The 3,195-nt window shown below is 39.7% G+C and overlaps 1 gene segment (V, D, J or C); it reads left to right on the forward strand.

The window, feature by feature from the left end:
* Positions 1-2,206: 2,206 nt before the first annotated feature.
* Positions 2,207-2,687, forward strand: LOC116905420. The segment is given in 2 exon segments: positions 2,207-2,252; positions 2,368-2,687. Coding segments are annotated over 2 exon segments (366 nt in total).
* Positions 2,688-3,195: the final 508 nt, after the last annotated feature.

Consider the following 3,195-nt stretch of genomic DNA (forward strand, 5'->3'; position numbering starts at 1 on the left):
AGGAGGGGGGACACCCTTACAGAAGAATGGGGACAGGGATGAAACAGGGCGCTTATGGACGTGAAACCAGAAAAGGGAACATCATTTGAAATGTAAATTTAAAAATCCAATCAAAAATAAAGAAAAAAGGGTGTTGGGTGGTCCGGGAGAAAGAAGTCCCTGTTCCCTTTCAACAAGAACAGGTTGCTATATGACATTGCATATAATATACAGAATGCCGGTGAATTTCAAATCACTATCACATGAGTGAGTAATCTTCCCTCTGTGTGTATAGGTGACAGGAAGTGACATTTTCTTTAAAATACATTTTTTGCATTTCCTTGTACATTTCCTGATTTAAAAAAATTGCACTGCACATCACTGTTGGGTTCCCTGTCAGAAACCTTGAGGTGTGAATACACAGAAAGGTGCCTTCACTGAATGGTGCTCGAAGCTCACTCATACCCATGGTCTTTATGCTATGTGTTATCAGCATAGAACCCGTCCTTGAGTAAAAGTAGGGACAGAAGTTGTGTCTCTCAGATTATTAAAAATATTTTATTGAGATACAATGGACATCCAATAATGTCCATTTTCTAGTATGCATCCTAGTGAAATTTCATGTGGGCAAACACCCATTAAAACAGTAAGAAAGAAAAACATATTAACACCTGTTAAACACTATAGTCTAAAACAACAAAAACAACAACAACAAAAACAACAAAAACATTCATTGCATCCCAAGTGTTTCTGTCAATTTTCCTCATGTGATTATATGAGCCTTTATGGGGAACAAACACTGACAGTCTATATATTTTCTGGATGAGTTCACTTGGCCTTTTGCCTGACCTTTAAAGGAGGAAGCAAACTCTCTTGACTTTGTATTCTGAGCTCACATTTGGTTGTCTCTAGGCTTCGCTTTCACAAGGCTAGTGTCTCCAAGGATTGAGAATAGATCCTTTGTAGCATCTTCGTATCGAATGGATTTGAAATTCATCTGATTCTTTCATTTCACATATGACTACCATGCCTATATGATCAAATAATATGTAGCAAAATCTCCCTTCCTTAAGCACTTATTTTAGGTTTCACTGATTTAAAATACTCACCCTGTCAGTATGTACTATTTTTGTTACTTTTTAGCAATCATATATGCTGCCCACATATAATTAAATATGATAAAATTTTTAAGCTATTTTCCTTTTCAACTCATCCCCCTTTCTTCTCCAAACTTACCTCTCTCAACTTCATGGCATTTTAAGTTAAGTCAATACAACCCATACTTGTGTATGTGTGTGGACACAAGAACTGCAGCATAGAAAACTTGCCAGTGACCACATTTTCAAAATGATTCCTCCCCATCAAGGGAATATCTATATCCTACATCTCTTCACTAACAGGTAATGTCTGGCAATAATCTGCAAAATCCATACTAGGTTATGATTAGCTTCTTCTCTTTGGGTTTTACACAGACAAGAGCCATTATGAGTGTATGGATGCAATCGGCATGTCCTGTCCATAAGACATTATTTAATAGTGTTCTTTCCCATGTTTCACCTCTTACAATCTCTCCACCTCGTCTTGCTCCATGATCTCTGAGTCTTGGAGAATTTAAATGGAATGAGAAATGTTATGTCAAACAGTATGACAAAGGCTTGAGGACAGTATTCTATCATAGTAAACAAATTTCAGAAAATTCCCAAATATTGCTGTCACAAATAATGAGTTGTTCTACCAAATCCTCATAGGTATGATTTTTTTTACCAAAGTCATATTAGGGAGAAGCCCTTCCCTGCCTAGACAGTGGAAAAGACTGAGCACATTCCTAGAAAACTATTGTGTGCTATGATATTTAATTATATATTTATACTGAGTAATAATAATAGTATGGAAATACAGCATGTTCTGTGAACGTGTATAAAAGGAAATTAAATGTAGAATGTGAATTCTTAACCAAAAATATATGTGAACATGCAACTACCATTAATTGTCACAACCTCTAACTGAAATCAATGTCGCTGATGTCATATATGTCTGCAATGATCAGTGGGTTCAGCCAAACTTCAACTCGTGAGAATGCTCTAAGAGGAAGACATGCAAATAAGTCTTCTTTGTGCCCATGAAAAACAGCTCTGCACTGATCCTGTCTGCAGGTCTGACAGAGGAGACAAGCCCTGGATTCCCAGGTCTTCATATCCAGTGATCAGCACTGCACAGACCATGCACCATGGACTTCAGCATCAGCTTGGTTTTCCTTGTGCTCATTTTAAAAAGTAATTTATAGAGATGAGATTCTGTCTGTTGTGTGAACATTAGAAATAGAAAAATTATTTTGTATGTTTTGTATTTTTTCGTGACAGTTTTCTGACTACCACTCTCTGTCTGCAGGTGTCCAGTGTGAGGTACAGCTGGTGGAGTCTGGCAGAGGCTTAGTGCAGCCTGGAAAGTCCCTGAAACTCTCCTGTTCAGCCTCTGGATTCACATTCAGTATCTATGGCATGCACTGGATTCGCCAAGCTCCAGGAAAGGGGCTAGATTGGGTTGCATACATTAGTAGTAGCAGCGGTACAACCTATGCAGACGCTGTGAAGGGCCGGTTCACCATCTCCAGAGACAATGCGAAGAACACCCTGTACCTGCAATTGAGCAGTCTGAAGTCTGAGGACACTGCCATCTATTACTGTGCAAGAAACACAGTGATCAAATGATACTGTGAGCTCAAACACAAACCTCCAGGGTACCCAGGACCAGCAGGGGGCGCTGGGAGCAGAGTTCTGAGACACAGTTATAGCCTGTGCAATTCTCCCCACTCTCCAATACACCTTAAAATTTTACAACCAAAAATTATACCCGTCTAAAAGAAATGCAGAGACAAAAATGGAGAAGAAACTGAAAGAATGGCCAACCAGACACCAGCCCAACTTTGTATCTAAACCAAGAGCAGGCACCAACCCCTGACACTGCAACCGATGTTACTTGTGCTTGCAGACAGGAGCCTAGCATGGCTAACCTCTGAGACGCTCTACCAAAAGCTGACTGAGACAGATAAGATACTTGCAGCCAAAAATTGGACTCAGTTCGCGGATCCATATGGAAGAGTTAGAGGAAGGAATGACAGATCTGAAGGAGATGGAAACCCAGAGAAAGACCAATATTGTCAACTCAATTGTAGAGCGGGGACCTCCCAGGGAATATTCCACCAAAAAAAGAGCATTC

This window comes from Rattus rattus, chromosome 7, assembly GCF_011064425.1.
Source record: "Rattus rattus isolate New Zealand chromosome 7, Rrattus_CSIRO_v1, whole genome shotgun sequence".
Classification (NCBI taxonomy): Eukaryota; Metazoa; Chordata; class Mammalia; order Rodentia; family Muridae; genus Rattus; species Rattus rattus.